The 18,439-nt window shown below is 23.8% G+C and overlaps 2 protein-coding genes across 5 annotated transcripts; one reads left to right on the top strand and one right to left on the bottom strand.

Moving 5' to 3' along the window:
• The first annotated feature begins 1,832 nt into the window (after positions 1–1,832).
• Positions 1,833–16,632, top strand: LOC112600679 (YLP motif-containing protein 1-like). Of its 4 annotated transcripts, XM_025348140.1 has the most exons (23): positions 1,833–1,872; positions 1,935–2,069; positions 3,188–3,226; positions 3,291–3,362; positions 3,829–3,996; positions 4,068–4,271; positions 4,338–4,445; positions 4,564–4,695; positions 4,880–5,591; positions 6,603–6,648; positions 6,725–7,206; positions 7,285–7,668; positions 7,735–7,818; positions 9,499–9,549; positions 10,693–10,773; positions 10,848–11,185; positions 11,249–11,368; positions 11,839–12,015; positions 13,472–13,636; positions 13,704–13,811; positions 14,200–14,260; positions 14,429–14,547; positions 15,071–15,265. In XM_025348140.1, the coding sequence occupies exons 2-23, from the start codon at positions 1,944–1,946 to the stop codon at positions 15,209–15,211; spliced, it is 3,918 nt and encodes a 1,305-aa protein (XP_025203925.1). In that variant the 5' UTR covers positions 1,833–1,872; positions 1,935–1,943; the 3' UTR covers positions 15,212–15,265. The 4 variants fall into 4 exon arrangements, with proteins under 4 accessions (XP_025203925.1, XP_025203797.1, XP_025203993.1 ...); XM_025348012.1 differs by having other exon boundaries at positions 6,725–7,668; XM_025348069.1 differs by lacking the exon at positions 1,833–1,872 and having other exon boundaries at positions 1,944–2,069; positions 3,829–3,990; positions 6,725–7,668; positions 15,071–15,211.
• LOC112600935 lies at positions 15,527–16,342 on the bottom strand. The gene is made up of 3 exons (XM_025348332.1): positions 16,171–16,342; positions 15,890–15,995; positions 15,527–15,725 (listed from the first exon to the last, which is right to left on the bottom strand). The coding sequence occupies exons 1-3, from the start codon at positions 16,269–16,271 to the stop codon at positions 15,570–15,572; spliced, it is 363 nt and encodes a 120-aa protein (XP_025204117.1). The 5' UTR covers positions 16,272–16,342; the 3' UTR covers positions 15,527–15,569.
• Positions 16,633–18,439: the final 1,807 nt, after the last annotated feature.

Genomic DNA, 18,439 nt, shown 5'->3' with positions numbered 1-18,439 from the left:
ATTGTATATTTGTACAACAGATAAAACACATACGGTTTTATGTCTTAGTGGTTGTAGCAAAAAAATAAAAAAACCAATTTAAAAATAAAATTAATTAATGTTGATAATGCTATACTACTAATATTATTGCATATGTGCAGTATGGTGTAGGTACGTAGTGTTTATTCAATTGGCCATTTTCTGTATAAATTAATATGTATCTATTTGTAATTATTATTTATTTATTTTTTTTCTACCACATCATATTTACTTACCTATTGTATATAACGTACAAATTGTAAATTCTCAATAAACGCCATTTTTCTATGTAAAAAGAATTTATTTTTTCTGATTAGTGATTACCATATTAACCAGTAGGTATTTTAACTTCAATAGGTTTGGATGGAAAAAACTTTTTTTCAAAAATCATTAAAAACAAATTTGATGGTGGTGATTAAACCTCTATTTTCTTAGTTATTTAGGATCGGAATTCAAAGAGATAGATAAAGGAAAATGAAAAATACTTTCATAGTTTCAATGCCAAAAAATAAAAGGTTAGTAAGGGGTACCGATATCCGATCTGTTATACATTGTGGTCGGGTGGGTCACTATTATGGGTTAGTTAAATTTAAATATAATGATATTGTGTAAGAAAAACAATTTTGAGCGGAGACGCCCGACAGGCTTAGGTTTCAGAGCAAAAATCTGTAGAGGGAGCAAAACATTTTTCATAGGTACTTTATTCATAATTTAAAATTGTTATCATAATAGTAGGTATAGGTATTAAATGTAATAAATAAATTAATGATTATTTAATATTATATAATATTTATAAATTAAATAATAAAATCTATATGTCTTTTTACTTTTTTGTTTTTTCAAAATCTGTCATTAATCAAGTCAATGTTTATTTCAACTTCTCTATGAACACTTAAATATAACAAAGTAAGGCGATCATCCTGCATTCTAGAGCGTAGTCAGATTTTTACCCGTCTCAACGTAAAATCGTGATCTTCCAAACAATCCATACATTGTATCTTCGAAACTAAGTCAGATCGACAAATTTTGATTTTACCATCATATTTTACTGGTTAAAATACGTAAATTAAAAAAAAAATGTTCATGAAATACGTAGGTACGGAGAAAATTTAAGCGTTGTGCGTTATGTAAAAAATCAAAAATCGGGAACTTCGTAAGGTTATAGCATTGATTATAGAATAAACTATAATAAATTATAATTATTATTATTATTATAACTATAATAAACTATAATCAATGGTTATAGTCTATAGACTTAAAACTAATGATTTTCGCAAATTTCTTTTGGCATAAAAATATTATTAAAACGTTGATTTATTTAGGTTTCGAAAAAAACTGAAAAATTCGCAAGGGTGCTTGGCATTAAATTAATAATTATATTTGTTCCAAATGTTTCAATACTTCCAAATTCCAATGCATTGTATTATATTATTAATATCATTCATTATAAAATTCTATAATCAATGTTAATATTAATATATGGTATCACTGTTAATAATTTTCCGTTTATTCTTATCTGTTATCAAATTTACTGAAAACCAATATCCTGGTGGCTATGGTTATAGGTATCTATTCTAACTTATAAACACAAGCATTGAATTTATTAATCTTGATCTTTCATTCTTATTTCTTGTTCGTTCAACTTAGTTTATCAATAATTGCTAAATAAAGTTAACCATATTTTGATATTTTAGATATTAAATAATGGAAATTACATAGCTAATTCTTTATTATACTTATAAACAATGAATATAATTACACATATTTTCAATATTTAATTTTTCTTAACAAATACTAATTTAAATTTTAGTTACAGATATCAGATTGCAAAAATTATAATAGATATTAGTTATTGTGAGTATCTCCCCACAATAATATTGAAATTTATATTTTAAATTTTTGAGTATTTATTTCAGTAAAATAAAATGTATCCAACTCCGTGGACTACTTCAGTTCCACCGCCTACAGCTACCAAACCTATAGTTAATAGCTATGAGAACAATGTGCAGTCTTACCCATTTTATAGTACAAATACTATGCAAAATATTTCTGTAAGTAAAAGTTTTTTATTTATACTGCAAATTATATCTATTATATTGCCTGTATTTCATTTGGTAAAATTAAACAATAAAAATATGAATAATTCTTATTTCTTTCATATTTATGTATACTAAATTATTTAGTGGCCTACTCAAAAATTTATGAAGGAAGGTAGTGGTCCAATACTCAATAATTACTTTTTATTTTGTCTCCATGTACAAGTATAGTTTACACTTAACTTCACAGCCAACAGATATATCTTTTATATGGTTGAACGGATAGCAAATATTTATAATAAATGATAACTTATTAAATTGGTAATATTTAAATAATACCTATTAAAATAATAAAATATTTTTTTGTTGAATTAAGTTGTTTCTTGCTCAAGTAATAATTGTTGGATATCTATACAAAAAAAAAAAAAATACTGAGATCTAATAATATATTATATTGTATATCTAAACTTAGATAGGTATTACATTTATTAATTATATCAATTTGTTATGCCTGTTTGTGTTGTCTTTGTCTTATTAACACATATCACAGCAAATTTTACTTTCAGAATATCTTATTTCATTATATTATTTTTATTTGAGCACCTGTAGGTTCCTGCCATATTTAGTTTGTACTCTAACAAAATAAAGTAATGATTCTGTATTATTTCTAAAATAAATTTACTTAGTATTCAAAGTATTCAATATTTATAGATATTTTATAAAAATATAATCATAATTAAATTAAATACTGACATATTTACTAAAATTATGCAGAAACTTTTTGCTTCAATTGTATAATAAATTAAAATAAAACATTATTAGCTAATATTAGCACTCTTATTCATACTTTGAGCTCTAGGTATAATATTATGTAATCTATCACAAATTTCATTATTTGTCCGCATACTTTTTTATTTTACACCTATTAGACGTAGGTTTATTTATCAAATAGAAATTTTTTTTTATATTATCTATAATAACATGTAAATAAAACTTTCAATTTTTACTCTACAAAAGTTAAACTTGTTACTTATATAATTCTAAAGGCCATTCTATACCTAAATATTAATTTATATTTTATTATTTCTTTAATCTTATAAATACAAAAATATATTATGTATTGTAATTTATAGATAAATCAGTCACTTCAACCAAATGCAATAGATCCTGCTGTAAGTTAGACACAATATGTTTAAGCCTTACAATGAATTAGTTTGTTTTACTATTTTATTTCAGATGGTACAAAAATGGCAAGAATGGAAAAGATGGGAAGTATGGCAACAACAATTTCAACAATGGCAACAACAGGTTTGTGTTTTTAAAATATATTATCAATCATTTATTTTTTGAATAGGTTTTGTAAAATATTTCAAAAATGTTTCATATATAATTTAGTATCAGTAAATTTTTTAATTTTTAAAAATAGTTTCTCTGTTTTTTAAGTATTTACTATTTTTTAGTATGTATTATATTTCATACTATATTTAAAGAAACCAATATGAAAATGTGCTGTTGCCTATAAGTAATTAAAAATAAATATAGTTTTCCAAATTACTAGCATTATATTTTTGTGTAATAAACATACATATTACATATACTATGTAATTATTACAATTTATCTACATATTATGTAAAAAATGTTTATATGTGATATGTTTGTTATGATAATATATTATTAACAGTCAGGTTCATACTACATTTAATTAATGTATACTTAATCTTTTTCGAATTAACAATATTATATTTTTCTTTAACATTATTTAATTTTTACTAGACTGGACAAATTTCTTCTGCAACTTCACAGCCAATGCCTCCTCCTATGCCTTCAAGTCAATCATTACAACCACCACAACCCCCTCCAATCACATTTCAAAATCAGCAATATTCTTATCATCAACCAGGACCACCTTTACCTATATCTAATCAATCTCAACAAGTAATTGTATACACAATTGGCATATATATTTTATAAAGAACCATAATAATAATGATAATAATAAATGTTATTATTAGAAAACTAAAGATAATGAAGTTGGAATAAAACGAGGATTAGAACTGGAATTTCAAAGTGAAAAAAAAATTAAAATTGATATAGGTAACAATAAAAAAGAAATTGAATTAAATGATGAAACTGAAGCTTTATTTGAGGAACAATTTAAATCATGGGAAGAACAATTTGTTAAATGGAAAGAACAAAATAAAAATCATCCAGATAAAGTAACATTTTTTGTCATCTTTTGATATTTTGCTTAAACATATATTGATATAATTTTGTTTAATTAGGTTCAGTATTTAGAATATGAAAAAAAATGGATAAATTGGCGTGATCATTTAAAACAGAAGTGTGAAGTATTAAAGAAAAAGAGAGAATTAAAATTAGTTGAAAAGAAGGTAAATTTATTATCTAATATTAATTAAATAATGATAGAGTTATTATTATGATATTGATTAAACTCAATACTATTTTTATTTAAATACATTTTTTTTTTTATATATATTTATATAATAGAAGGAAACTATTCAAATGGAAGAAAATAAATTACAACCTCAGCAGAGATTAGGTTACAATGCCATGATGCCAAATGTTTCTAATTTAACTAATGAACCACCTCCAGGACCACCACCTCCATTACAGCAATCAGTAATTATTAATTTTAAAGTTTTATTACTTGAAGATTGAGGTTCTTAATAAGTGAATTATTTCCTAATCAAACAATATCAAAAGTTTATAATCATAATATGTTTTAATATTAATTAATAGCTTAAAATGATTTAAATAAGTATAAATAATATTTTGTATTTATGTATTTATTTTTTTTATGTAGTATAATAATTTGATAACACCTTCAAAATCTGAAAATCAAATACCTGGATTGGATTTAGCTAGTAATAATGAAAATTCATCAAAAGGATTTCTAAATGTATCAAAGATTCTTCCACAAAGTCAAACTAGACCAATTCAAACACCAGATGACAAGCCATTTAATTTTCCCAAAAGTATTATAAATCTTTCAACATTAAGCTCACATCCAATTAATATATCTCATAACAATATAAATCAACCAACTATGTACCAAAATTCTCCTAATTGGTCAGACTTTAATAACCCTGTGACATATAATAATCAATTACCACAAGATGTTGATAACAGTTCAATATCTAGTTTTGGTCATCAAACTGATGTTGATTCTCGACTACCATATGATGGAGAAAAGCCTAATTCAAATTATAATAGTTCACAAAATGCACAAAATATTAATTATAGAAGACAATTATTGGAAGGATCTTATAATAAACTATCAAGCGAAACTAATACACTGTATAATAAACCCTCAGATGATCAATCATATGGTAGAAATTTTAATACAACATCAAGTAATTTTCATGGTTATAACCAAACAAAAGGAAATGTCTCCGATTTTAACAATTTTAGCAATTTACCAGAAAAATCTAACATTTATCAGCCATGTTTGAACACATCATCTTCAAAGCCACCTTCTTTGTTGAGCCTGAACTTAGTTAAACCCATTTCAATAGGTAAGATGTATATTATAATAGATTATACTAAAAATTATTTATAGTTTGTTTTAAATAATTTATATTAGAAAAATTTAAGATTAAATATAACTGGAAATTAGTATGAAAAATGGATTATGTTTTATACAATACAGTGAAACTCTATATCACCTTTAGTATCTTTGTAGTAAATAAATATATTCAAATGCTGTTTTTTTTTCAAAGTTTTTAATTCATAAAAGAAGTACAACTGAATAGCATAAATTTTATCATTTTTTTTTTAATTCTCCATGTGTTGTTGGTACATGGATGCTAGTGTAAGTAAATAATTTATTAATTTAAAAAAAAATTGAGCCCATGTTTTAATACTAACTGAGTCCCATCAAACAAACAAAAAAAAAAAAATCTTCCCATTTTTTTACACTTGCAACTGTTTATAACAAAAATATAAGAATATATTGTATTACGCGTTATTAAAAATTTTAATTTAATAGTACATGAAAATATTTTGTTTTTAGTTTCATCATAGACCATAGTTTCATCATAGAATAAATAATTTGTTTGTTTGTTCTTTATTCTTTGAATTTAAATCAAAAAAAAGTTTCATGAAATTTTGGTAATTTAGGTATTTTTTATGTTTTAGTATTTTGTATATTTTTCTGAATTAATTTTAAGTCATGGGTATTTAATATATCTGTGTTATTCTCTCTGAGATTTTTATAAATAATTTTTTAAAGTTGAATCATCTAATGCTTTGTGTTTTAGTCTATTGCTAATTTTCTGTCTATTAATGACTTGCTTTGATTTTTGTGGTCATAGTTTATAAATTTTTCAACTAAAGTATTAATTTAATTTTATAAAACTAACTACAGTTATTTTTGCAATAAGTCTAGCATTAGTAATTTTTTGATAAATGTTCATTAAAACAAAGTTTGTATATCCATTGATCAAAATATATACAGTAATGATATACAATAATAATTATATCTGTTAAGTAATATTAAAACAACTATTTGTTCTCAATTGTTTTAGATAAACCAGGAAACTATATGGAAACTAAGAATGATGCACCAGATAGGTATTAATTTAAATATTTAATAAAAAATGTAAAAAAAATATCTAATAAATTGATGTTTATTTTTGATTTTTGTTAGATATGAAAGAAACTGGAATATTGCTGATGAAGAAGATGATCCAGAAAATGAATATATGGAGGCACATAAAAAATTTAGTTCAGAACCATTTGATGATCAAAATGATGAAGATGGACAGTTTTCAAATAAACAACATAGACATATGTATAATGAAAATCATTATTCTAGAGAACAATCAGAAGCAAGGCATTTTAATGATGATTATTTACGACCCTTAAGTCAATCAAGAGAATCTCTAATCATGAGAAATACTGAAAATAAATATGTACGACCAAATTCCCAGTTTTCTAGGAATATTAATCAAAATTATTCTCAAGAAATGTCAACATTAAAAAAAAATGAAGACGATTATTTTAAATTTCAAAATAACATTAGAAATACAGATCAAAGATTTTCTATGGGAACACCACTTTCAAATGATAATGTTGAAGAGTATTCTAATGAACCCAATATTGATAAAAATAATTTTATTTCGCAAAAAGGTAATTATGAACTAACTAAAAGTGGACCATTTTCAAGAGAAAATTATGAATCATCTAAAGATAGACCTCCCTTAATAGGAAATTATGAATCATCTAGATGTGAGCTATCCTCAAGAGGCAATTTTGACTCATTTAGAGGTAGGTCATCCTCAAGAGGTAATTATGACTCATTTAGAGGTGGGCTGCCTTTAAGAGGAAATCATAATTCGTCTAGAGGAGTACCTTTCTCAAGGGGAAATTTTAATTCATTCAGAGATAGACAACCTTCAAGAGGGAACTTCAGTAACAATACCAATAAACCCAATATAGAATGGAATGAGAACTATACTAAAAATGAAGAACTAACTAAAGATTTAATAGTTCCACTTCCAACTATTAAGCAACTGTATGAAGAAGCACAGCCAATTGATCCAGTTAAAATATTTGATTATCGTCATTTACCTACATTAAAAGTAATTCCAGGTAATGTTACATTTGATACCTTTATATTGACTAATAAATTTACATTTTAAATATATTTGTGTTTAGGGTTATCAAAAGAAACTGTGGTTCCCATTAGAATTTATGATTATAAACATGGAGGTAAACGCATATTACCATGGCAAGATAGAGGTTTGTACAGCTATCATTTAATATATTAAATAAAAATAATAATATAGAAAATAGAAATTGTTAGAAAAAAAATATTAATAACTAGATAACATAATAATGAATCCAACCATTATTTTCTTGATAGAAAATGCATACAATGCTTGTATGCTTAAGTATACCATATCATGTATAAAGCTGTAAAAGACACAAGTCTTGTTATCTACATATATACATGTATAAGTGAAATATCACAAAAATGATGTATTCATTTTTTTTTTTTTTGGCAAATATTGATATGAGTGTAACAAATTAATATATATTATGAAAATATTTTTTTTAAACTTAGGGGAGTAGAGTGTTTTCAGTTTGTTTATTATGAAATTTCAATAGGTTAATGACTATTATAGGCCTTGAGTGGTTTTACCATACCTACCATAATTACATTGATAAGTTCTACTGATTTAACATTAATTTAGATTTAATTGTATCAGCTCAAACAGGTGGGGTTAATTCAGGGGTGTATATAATATTTTCTTGAGGAGGGAGATATGAAATAACTTTTTAGTACTTATATACATTTTATAATTAATTATAGTCCTCCAAAAATTGTTTAATATTTTTATTGCTAGTGCCTGGTGCTAAAAATAGTCTTTAATTTTTAAATAAAATTTGGTATAGCTATTTTAACCTTTTTAACTTCAGTTACTCTGTTTAAGGAATTTTATAATAATGATAAATGGACGTAATAAATTACACTCTTATTACATGTTTTATTTATTTCTAAAATCAATTTTTATTTTTTTTTATTGTAATTATTGTTTAATGTCATTGATTAAATATGGACATATAAATATGTATATTTCACTTATAGCTGATAGAGTAACAAAGTTATAAGCAGGGCTCTGTACTTGATACACTTAAGATTATAAAAAAATATGCATACATATTATGCAGAATAAAATATCAAAATATGTATTTATTTTTAATTAAAAAAAATGTAATTATATAAATAAATTTAAAAAATATATATCTTGTGCATACTATATTTAAAAAAGGGCCAAAATGTTGAGTGGGATATATTTGGATTTGTTTAACATTTAGCATTGATTATTGCCTTATCAGCATTATTGCAGACGAAATTGTAAGGTAAAATCAATTTTGAATGAACATTGTGTTATTGTATCTACTATCTACACATTTGTTTTCCAAGTAATATTTTTATAACGCGTCAAAAAGTAACTTTTTTTATAAATTTATAGAATATGCACGTGAAGAAAAAATACCAAAAATATGCATTAAAAATCTTTGAATTTGAAATTCTTTTATTAAAAACAAACATCTATTGAATACAATTTCTTCTGTCTATTTTCCGAACAAATATACATATGAATAAAGTTCTGAGCCCTGGTTATAAGTAACTATACTGTTATACCAGGTCTTAAATTAAAAAGAGCAAGGGGGGATCCATAAACTCCCCTATAAATACACATTGGGTTTAGTTGATAATTAAATTTTAACAAATCAAATGAGTTTCATAATGAAGAAGATCATATACTAAACTAATTTTTATAACTTAATACTTATTGAATGTGAGTATATTACTGGTTCCATCCATTTCTATTTCTATCTTACTATTTAATATACTTAAGTAAAAATGTTATTGGTATTTTAAATAACACTATAACAAAAAAAAAATTTCAGGTTATAGCAGAAGAAATTCAAATCATACAAGAGACTTAACTGAAAAAGAAGGTAATTTTTATTAATTACAGATTTAAAAAAAAAATGTATAGGTATATAATCTTTAAGTGATTTTTATATTTTAATTTTTTATATAATTATACCATGCTCAAAAATTAAAATATAAAAACCTACAAATGATTACATATAAGTCAAATTTTCTGTGGGTCCTGATAATATTTCTTCCAAATTTTTAAAAAAAATCATTCATTTAGTCTCCAATTATAGCTTTTTTTTCTAATAAATCAATTTTCTAAGATTTTTATCTTTTAATTGTAATTTTGAAAGACTTCCTCATTCAAGATATAATAATATAAGTATTTATTTTTTTTAATAGTTTCATTAAATAAAAGATTTCATATGTTAAATTTAAAATTTCTTTTTAAATTACTACATAATTTAATAGATTGCACTGAGCTTTTGAAATGAATTAACTTCAGAATAACTTCATTTAATTTTAGAAGTAAATGTCCATTTTATTTATCTAATATCAATACAATTTGTTTTCAAATATTTAGTTATCCTACTAATGTAATAATACCTATTGAAAACTTTTAATAACTTGGATCTGTTTAACCCTAGAAAAGTTAAATAATTATTTTTTAGATTAGTATCTAATTGTTGAATTTATATTAATAATTACTTCTTTATCATGTATGTCTCATTATGTTTATTATCTATTATTTTATTGCTATTATTATATTATGTAAATACATTTTTACATGTATTGTTATTATTATATGTTTGAAATAGTAATTTTATTCTGTAATATTCTTACCTTAAAGTTTGAACATTAGTCAATTCACTCTAATATTATATCACAAAATTGGTTTTACTTAAGATAAATACGCCATGTTCTACTTTTGTAGGATAGAAACAACCCACCCCCAGAATAGTGTTCTCTTAATACTATTTACTATTATATTGTAATGATAAAAATATTTTGATTTTCAAAATTAATATTTAATGTAGGTATATGAAATTGCTATATTATTAATATAAACTTACTTTAAAATTATTGAAGTTATATTACTTACAGTAAAATATTTTAGTAATGTATACTCTGTATTTATTTATTTAATTGTATATAGTTATGATTGAAATAAGAAATATTACCTATGAATTAATAATATTCAAATAATTGTTTTTTCTTAGATTCTATCCAAGATCATACTGATGATAATCTTAGTAAAAATAAAGAAATAGAAATTATGAAGCCGACAGTGAGCATAAATGGTCTGTTGATATATCTTATAAAAATATATATATTATGAAATTAAACCAAAATAATTTGTATTAAATATTTTTAGATATTTCTTCAGATAAAATAGAACCAAATGTTGATAACAAAATAAGTAATGAAATTATTGAAGAAACATCTATTGCAATAGATAATTCAACAATTTTAGATGATGAGAAGGACGAGGAAAAAGAACTACAACCTAAAACTGAGATTATTGATATCTGTACACCATCTCCACCTACAGTGTCTAAGATCAATGAAATTTCCCAATCATCTAATCGACAGTTATTAACCATTGAGACATTATTATGTCCACCTGGTCGACTTAATAGACCTTCTAAAATAGTAATAATACTAAGAGGTTTACCTGGCTCAGGAAAATCACATGTTGCAAAATTAATCAAAGTTTGTATATTATAAATTGTAGTATTATTAAGTTTTTTAAACTATTAATGATTTTTTTTTTAGGAAAAAGAACTATCAATGGGAGGTCAAGCTCCAAGAATATTATCCTTAGATGATTATTTCATGACAGAAGTAACAAAAATTGAAATTGATCCTGAAACCAATAAGAAAGTGGAAAAAAAGGTAATATAATTAACATAAGAATTGTTAGAAATTAATCCTTAATGACTTTTTGAATATCATGGAAAAACTTCAATACAAATATGAAATATGTATCTGCTTATTGGTTATTATGAGTTTGCTATGACTTATTTTAGCTGGGAATATCATTATAAATAAAGTTTATGGTTATCACATTTAAACAACCATCATATGCTTAAAAAAATAATCTACTTTATAATTTGTTATATATTTAAAATTAATGTATCAAAGCAATTATTTAAATTTGTTATATTATATATATTTAATATATAATTTAATATATATATTTTTTTATTAAATTTAAATTTATTTTGTTTTGTATTTTTAAATTAATAACAAAATATCACAACTACAGCGAAATGCAATTTATATATTTTACTTATCATGAATAATCATAATATAAAAACAATAATAATTTTTTTTTATTAATTATGTACATTCTAATTTTTTAGGTTATGGAATATGAATATGATTCTGCTAATGAAAATTTATATCGAACGTCTTTTATAAAAGCATTTAAAAAAAAAATTTTGGAAAATTATTTTTCATTTTATATTATTGATGCCATTAATAATAAAGTGTCATATTATAAAGAAATAATAGAGATTTCTCGAATGAATGGGTTTACTGTAAGTGTATTATTTATTTAAGGATGGGTAGATACTTAAAGCAATACTCAATATTGGTGGTTCTGGTTTTATTGGTGTAAGTTATTTCCAAAACCAATACCATTAAACCAAATCTACCATCATTATATCATAAATCAGTGATCTCAAACTCAAATTACCTACGGGTCATATATTTTTTCAAAAAAAATTTGCGGGCCAAATTTTAAGTGTCACTTTTATACTTATATACTAGAAACTAAAGACAAAATGAAGGCAAAAATACATACAAAATCCATTTATTTACTTTTTATTACTACAAAATTATCATTGAAAAAATATAATGATCGTTAACTTAAAAAAAAAATTATAATTAAAATTTAAAAATAGCTTGAATATTTGATAATTTTTATTTTTGAGCTGCACTATTTTCATATTTTTGTTTAAAATGTATTTTTATTGCGGGCCACTTGTGGCCCGCGGGCTGTATGTTTGAGACCACTGTCATAAATGGTTAAGTTTACAATTGTTTATTATAAGTATAATAGCAGTATATCATTGTTACTATAAACAATATTTCAACTGTGATTGTAATCTTAATTAATGATATTAAAGATCATTAATTAATAACATTAAGCATATTAAGTTATTACTTATTTGTTATTATTATTTATTTTGAAAGTTTCCATATTTTTATTATTTAATAATTCAATTAAAAAGGAACATATTTATTTATTATTATTTTTGTTTAAACTTTAAAGGTAAGTATTATAAGCTATTTTGTAAAGAATATATAATTAGTAATGACTTCATTTATATATTTTTATCAGTTATTATGTTAATATGTAATATTATTTTTGTCAAATATCATTTATTGATTTCAGTATTATTTTAACACAGATTTATAGTTTTTGCTAAAAATATTGTGTTTTTTTTAGGTATTGTTAAAAAGTTTATCAACCTAATTCTTTATTATGTTATACTGATTTTTATACATCTCATTTCAGTGGCATAGTATGCTCTTTTTAAAAGAGGAGAAGGGATATGAATTTTTATTTATTGCCCAGACTTTGTTATTATATAATGTGGATACATTTATATACTAGAATTTACCTGAAAGTGCTAGTTAATTATAATAATATTAAATGATTAATTGTTTTTAAATAGAATTTATATATTATTACTTATTAGTAACACTTTTGTGTAGAACATTCCATGATAGGGAATAAACCCCTTGTGAGCACACCCCTGTCATACATAAACTTGTTTTAAAAAATAAAATGATCTTCATTATAATATTTTCCTGTAGCTATTTAAATCTATTAGATTTATTTTAGGTTAAAAAATTCTTTAAATACATGATTTAATAATCAAATATTTAAATTTTTTTACAGAAATAATCACAGTTGAAATATTTAATTATAATTATAAATGTCTCATGATAAAATTATATTCTTATTAACTTAATATATCTATTTAGGTCTATATTATTGAATTAGAATCTGATATTGATTTGTGTATCAAACGTAATATTCATAATAGAACAGCTCATGATATTAATAGTATAATGAGATCTTGGGTTAAAACACCTTCTGATCAAATATTGTTGGATATAAGATCATTACTTTCACCTTCAGAAAGCGAGGTACTAAAATTTGAAATACTGTTTTATATTTTTGATGTATTAAAGACATAATCTATTATTAATTTAGATGGAAATGGAAGATGTCTCAGATATTGAAATGGAAGTGGATAAAGGTGATGAGGCCATTGACGACAACAATTCTGAAGAAAATAAAAATATTGAATTTGAGGAAGAGGTAACTAATACTTAAAAATAAAACATTTATTACAAAAGTGGGAAAAATATTATTAGAGAAAAAAAATTATGAGTACTATACTGGATTTTATGTTTTACTATTCTCAATAACAATAATATTAATTGCGTCAAATGTTCATGTTTATTATAATAGTAATAATAATAATAAAAATAATAATAATAATAAAAAAGACCAAATCATCACTTGTAATGTGTAAACAATTATAATAAATTATTCATGTAAAATTAGTTTCAAATTAGTGTTTATTTTTATTTGTTTAAATATAATACATAAAATGTTGTTGAAAACATAGTATTTTATAAAAACTGTACAACAAGAAGATACCATTTATATTATACTATTTGTTTGGTTGCTAATATTTCTACAGGACGTCATGAGATTATTATCTTGCAAATGGACTGATACTATTCCACAAGAAGAAAAGATGAGTACGTTTCACTATTTTTTTTATTTTTTTTTGCTATTTATTTATATTTAGCATTCATGTTTAAAAAAAATATATATTAAAAGCTTAAATATTAGTAATATAGTTCAAATTACTTTTTTTTTGATTATTGAACATTCAATTTCAATATTAAATGAAAAATGTATTACAGAAAGATTGGATGGTTTATGCAAGAAAAAACCAGAAAGCTCAATTAAAGAATGGCTGCAAATACCTGAAGATTATTACTCTGTTAGTGAACAAGTAGTTGTAAATGATGGGAAAAAAAGGGTATGTATCATGTCACTAACTTTTTATTTTTGGAGGAGAATTAAAAACCCCAAAGCCCTCCCACGTGTGTGTGTGCTCATACTATATAAATATTTTGAAAGTTATTTGTATTCTAATTGTCATTCTCAATGTAACTTGAATATTAATTTAATTTTTAAACTATTAAAATATACATGTTTATAATAAAGAGGGCCAAAAGAAAATTCTGTGTACTGAAAATTTAAATCAGAATAAAAAGAATTTTTTGTAATTTTTGTTTTAATTTGAAGTCCATAAATCTATACTGCAGTAATTAACATATTTATATTTTATTATACATAACTTAATAATTTATCTGTAAGGCTATATTTTACAAGTAGTCAACCATTTTAAAACTCAATTTACAATAAATAAAACTGTCACTTACAACTTTCAAAGTACATTTTATCCAGTGTTTGCAAAAAAAAAAAAATAAAAAATAATAACTTAAAACTATATAATGCTAATATATTTTTCACTTGCTTCAATATTAACATCTATTTAGGTTCGTTGGGCTGATATGGAAGAACGGCGTGAACAAGAAAAAATGCGTGCTATAGGCTTTGTTGTTGGGCAAACAGATTGGAATCGGATGTTAGGCCGGGATCAAGGTGAAAGCAAGTTGACACAAACAAAATATATTTGATCACAAATAAAATAAATTTGATCATTTCAATATGTAAATATTTTAATATGCTTAAGTGTTTAAACAAATTTAATTTTTATTATTTTTAAATGTATATATTTTTATTGTTTATAAAAAAAATGATTTAAGACCTATTTGTGTGCCTTTGTTAAATTACTTTTATTAGGTATACTGAATACAATATTATGTATTAAAATGTATATTACATACTTAATATCATATTCGTTTAAGTTGTAACAATACTATAAAATAAAGAAATGAAGAAACCAAACAATGGATTAAATTTAATCACATTAGAACCTAATACCAGTAAGTATACACAAGGTTATTCTATTACTGTAATTTTTATTTAAACTACCTACTTATTATAAATGTTTTCAAATTTTGTAACCATAATATTATCACGAGTAGTTGACGGTTTGTCTTCAATGAAATCATTGCGCGGTCGTATTACTGTCTGCTTTGTTATGCGCGTCATCAACACTGGTCCTTGTTTGTTGTCATCCAATGATCTCTAAAGTTCGAATCAATGAAATAAATATTCAAATCTCCTTCTCTATTATGCATTTATCATATTTATATGTATTTAATATATTATGTAATATACATATCCATATTGTTATGAAATAAACTGATCAGTTGTGTGTAATTTTTATTAAGTATAATAATTATTATTACCTGTAGTATATTTAAAAAAAATAAAAATGCCAGCAATGCTAATGCAGATGACGTTGTTGATGTCGAACGCCTTATACTTCGATTTTGTTTTCTTTTGGAAAAATTACTATTTATACAATTATACATAATATACTATTATTATTATGATTATTATTATTATTATTATTATTATTGTTATAACCACTTATATTCGTGCTGATTATTGAAAATATTATTAATAGTTACTTAATATTAAAATAATGTATAAGGTTATATATTATTATATAATTTATATTGCTCACTTAGTACTATACGCGCGCCCCATGTTCAATGGTAATACATTACTGTTGACGTTATGAGTTCCTTGACTGTTTGAAATATGTGCATTGGTAGACAACGACATGACGGTGGATTTAAAGAGTCTGCTGTACGCTTTTTTATTTGTATTATTAATCGGTGCAGTTTTTTGTTTTGTTTCAGAAAAAGATTATTGAAAAATATTTGGGACCTGATGAGTTCAAAGCTTGTCGCTGGGCGAATAAGATAATCTTGATAGACTTTCGAACATCTCCGGCACAATAACTACATATTATTTATATGAGTCGTACTTACGCAGGTGTATATAATTTGAAGAGTCAACAGCCATGACTATAAAGTATACCCATCGATGTCTTCTAAATTATGTTCCAAATTATAATAATAGTCTTATTATAAACCGTTAGCTTTGTTTTTTTTACAGCTAAATTTTAATTATACTGACTTAGTCTGTGAATATGTTTATTTTTTGACACTGTATTATTATTTAAGTAAAAAAAATTTTTAATTCGTCATTTGTTTTTTTTTTTTTTTATAAATTTACCTATAAAATAGCACATGCCTTGATAAAATTCTAGAGCACATTTATAGCGAGTTAAGTTTCTTAATTTGTTTTATTAAATGTTTAAAATGTTTAAGTAAATATAAATTAATAGGATATTATGTTTAATAATTTATAATATTTGTTTAATACTACCTATAACTTATAAATACTAATTTAAAAAGTGCACCCTTGTATATCGTACAAAATACAAATATATCTAATAATATATAATTATATCGATACAATGACTTAATAACTCCTTGGCGAGCTTTAATAAATACCTATAGAAATAAAATGAGGAATCTGATAAGATTATAAATTTCAAACTCTTTCAAGACTCAGTTATTATTCCCATTCTTCTCGGTGTACACTGGACTAGAACACAAAGCAAGTCAAATGAATAGAGGTAGATAAAGCACTTTTTAAGGAATTTGCCAAATTAAAGAAATAATTTGATAAAAAGTATTTAATTCTAAACTCAAGTAAAACCGTATAATTATAGCTTTTCGCTTTAACATTCGGGAGGCATGCATACCACTTAAGTCAAAAATAGGTGGACGATACGGATATAGCACATGACGAATGCCCTTGTTAGCTGAGAATCAAACTAGATAGAACCTTCAGTTACAGACAAAACAACAACCAATGAAATAGACCTAGAGTGTCCTCTATAACTGAACTCGAAAAAATAGGATTTAAAGCACTTATAAACACTATGTAAAATTGTAAAGCCACGTGTAATCTGTCTGTGGGGCTGTACCAGTGGCGGCTAGTGGATTTTTATTTTTTAATGAATTTAGTACACATCCAAAAAAAAATATAACCAATATTATATATATTATAAATTGTATTAAATAATTGCTTACAAATTTTAGTTATTTACTAATTACCATTTATTTTGTTTTATATTAAAGTCTGAAGTAGACCTATTTTTATTTTTTATTTTCATCTTTTTCTCCCACGGGATTGTTGAAATTTGAGTTGCATTATTTGGTGTACTGAATGCATTTTAAAAATTAAAAATAAATACGTGAATAATAATATACGTTAATATTGGTCGTCAATAAAAAAAAACAAAAACAAAAAAAAAACAGAAACACGATTGTTATGAATTTCCGATAATAAATAATGATCTACAAACATTATCAGCTGATAATCGGAATATAATAAATGAATGAGAGTAAAAATAAACTATAATGCCGACGCCAACGTGTAATGATGCGGAGACATCGAAATAATTCACTGAAAACAATTTAATTGGTTATGTGCATAGAAACAATTAACAAATGTGCACATCAATTCCATTATAACGTGGGTTGCGTGTATCGACTTGTTTTTATTTTTATTTTTTACACAATACAAAATAAGTATGCACAGTGATTTTGTGCACATTGTACAATTGCACCACTATAAATTATAATACACCGATACCGTTGTCGCGGACAACCGCCCGACTGTTTGGCCGTTGAAATAACCCAATCCAAATATTATATTATTTTCATAATATTCTGAATTTATATTTTTATATTTTGAAAAATAATCTTTATAACACTACATGTATTTAGTTGTATGATTATGATTTATGTTTTTAATTTTTCTTGAATTTGGGTAGGTAGTGTACGTGCACTTGTGCACATATACCCAAGCGGCCACTGGCCTGTACCTTCATTTATTTTGTTAAGTGCCAATCATATTATGACCTTTTTATTTCA

The sequence above is a fragment of the Melanaphis sacchari genome, unplaced genomic scaffold (assembly GCF_002803265.2).
Source record: "Melanaphis sacchari strain LSU unplaced genomic scaffold, SCAv2.0 Contig0_pilon_pilon, whole genome shotgun sequence".
Taxonomy (NCBI): domain Eukaryota; kingdom Metazoa; phylum Arthropoda; class Insecta; order Hemiptera; family Aphididae; genus Melanaphis; species Melanaphis sacchari.
This window is presented reverse-complemented; position numbering and strand designations above follow the sequence as displayed.

Excerpts from the sequence above, each read along its gene's own strand:
- LOC112600679 (XM_025348012.1), top strand. The coding sequence starts at position 1,944 with ATGTATCCAACTCCGTGGACTACTTCAGTTCCACCGCCTACAGCTACC. Across the intron at positions 3,997-4,067 it reads ATCAATCTCAACAAGTAATT|AAAACTAAAGATAATGAAGT; the intron begins GTATACACAATT and ends TGTTATTATTAG. Across the intron at positions 14,548-15,070 it reads TAAATGATGGGAAAAAAAGG|GTTCGTTGGGCTGATATGGA; the intron begins GTATGTATCATG and ends ACATCTATTTAG.
- LOC112600935 (XM_025348332.1), bottom strand. The coding sequence starts at position 16,271 with ATGTCGTTGTCTACCAATGCACATATTTCAAACAGTCAAGGAACTCAT. Across the intron at positions 15,996-16,170 it reads GGGCGCGCGTATAGTACTAA|TAATTTTTCCAAAAGAAAAC; the intron begins GTGAGCAATATA and ends TTGTATAAATAG. Across the intron at positions 15,726-15,889 it reads TTTTTTTAAATATACTACAG|AGATCATTGGATGACAACAA; the intron begins GTAATAATAATT and ends TTCGAACTTTAG.